We start from the raw sequence: 824 nt of genomic DNA on the forward strand, positions 1-824 counted from the left end.
GGGTCTGCTGGTCTACCCACCATAGTAAGAAGGGCCAGGCCCAGATGGCGTCATCTTCGTCTTCCTTGCCGCATAGCGACCGTTTTATTCTTTCCACGTGTCTCATTTTGGTGTAATATTGAATGATATGCAGGCTGGTAATATTGAATGATATGCAGGTTTGTTAGTTTACTGGTGCGCATTCGTCACTTAGAAATAATGAATATATTTTTTTTTTTCATTACGTTCCCTGCTTCCAAAATGGCTGGAAAAAACAAACAAAAAAAACAACAACATAATACAGAAACATTTTTGCATGGCCGGTGCATTTTCAGCGTTCGTGCTTTGCTTGCTTTACAAAGCGACAAATAATGCCTGACCTTATCTTGTCTTGCCGAGATACCGAGCCACTGAAACGGGCGTTGATGAGCCTCCACAAAGGCCAATGCTGTGGGGGAGGGCGCCATAAAATCTACAATGGCAATGACCTGGGGTGCTATGTTGCGCTTTTTGCACTCCCAGGAGACTTGGAAGAGGGAAGTGACGTCAACGACACAGCAAATGCAGATTGGATGTTGACAGAAAAAAACGAAATCAACACCCAATCTGCGTTTGCTGTGTCGTTGACGTCACTTCCCTCTCCCTAGTCTCCTGGGAGTGCAAAAAGCGCAACATAGCCCCCCTGGCCTGCAACGGTAATGATGAACAAGTATGCGTATAATAAAAGGAAACAAAAACTGAAGGTTGGTTAAGGCGGCGCCCAGGTGCAGATGATGCAGAGGTGACCGAGTGGGGTCCAGGACAATTTGTCGAAAGCCCATTCGTCGACGGACAACTGGTAGACG

General features: G+C 46.4%; 1 protein-coding gene across 1 annotated transcript in view; it reads right to left on the reverse strand.

The window, feature by feature from the left end:
* Window positions 1–106, reverse strand: part of LOC8024365 — a 38151-nt gene extending 38045 nt beyond the window's left edge. Inside the window, exon 1 of the mRNA XM_042289147.1 lies at window positions 21–106. Coding sequence (XP_042145081.1) covers window positions 21–106 — 86 coding nt within the window. The remainder of the gene's footprint in view (window positions 1–20) is intronic.
* Between the last annotated feature and the right edge of the window lie 718 nt (window positions 107–824).

This window comes from Ixodes scapularis, unplaced genomic scaffold, assembly GCF_016920785.2.
Source record: "Ixodes scapularis isolate PalLabHiFi unplaced genomic scaffold, ASM1692078v2 PGA_scaffold11__112_contigs__length_91849675, whole genome shotgun sequence".
Classification (NCBI taxonomy): Eukaryota; Metazoa; Arthropoda; class Arachnida; order Ixodida; family Ixodidae; genus Ixodes; species Ixodes scapularis.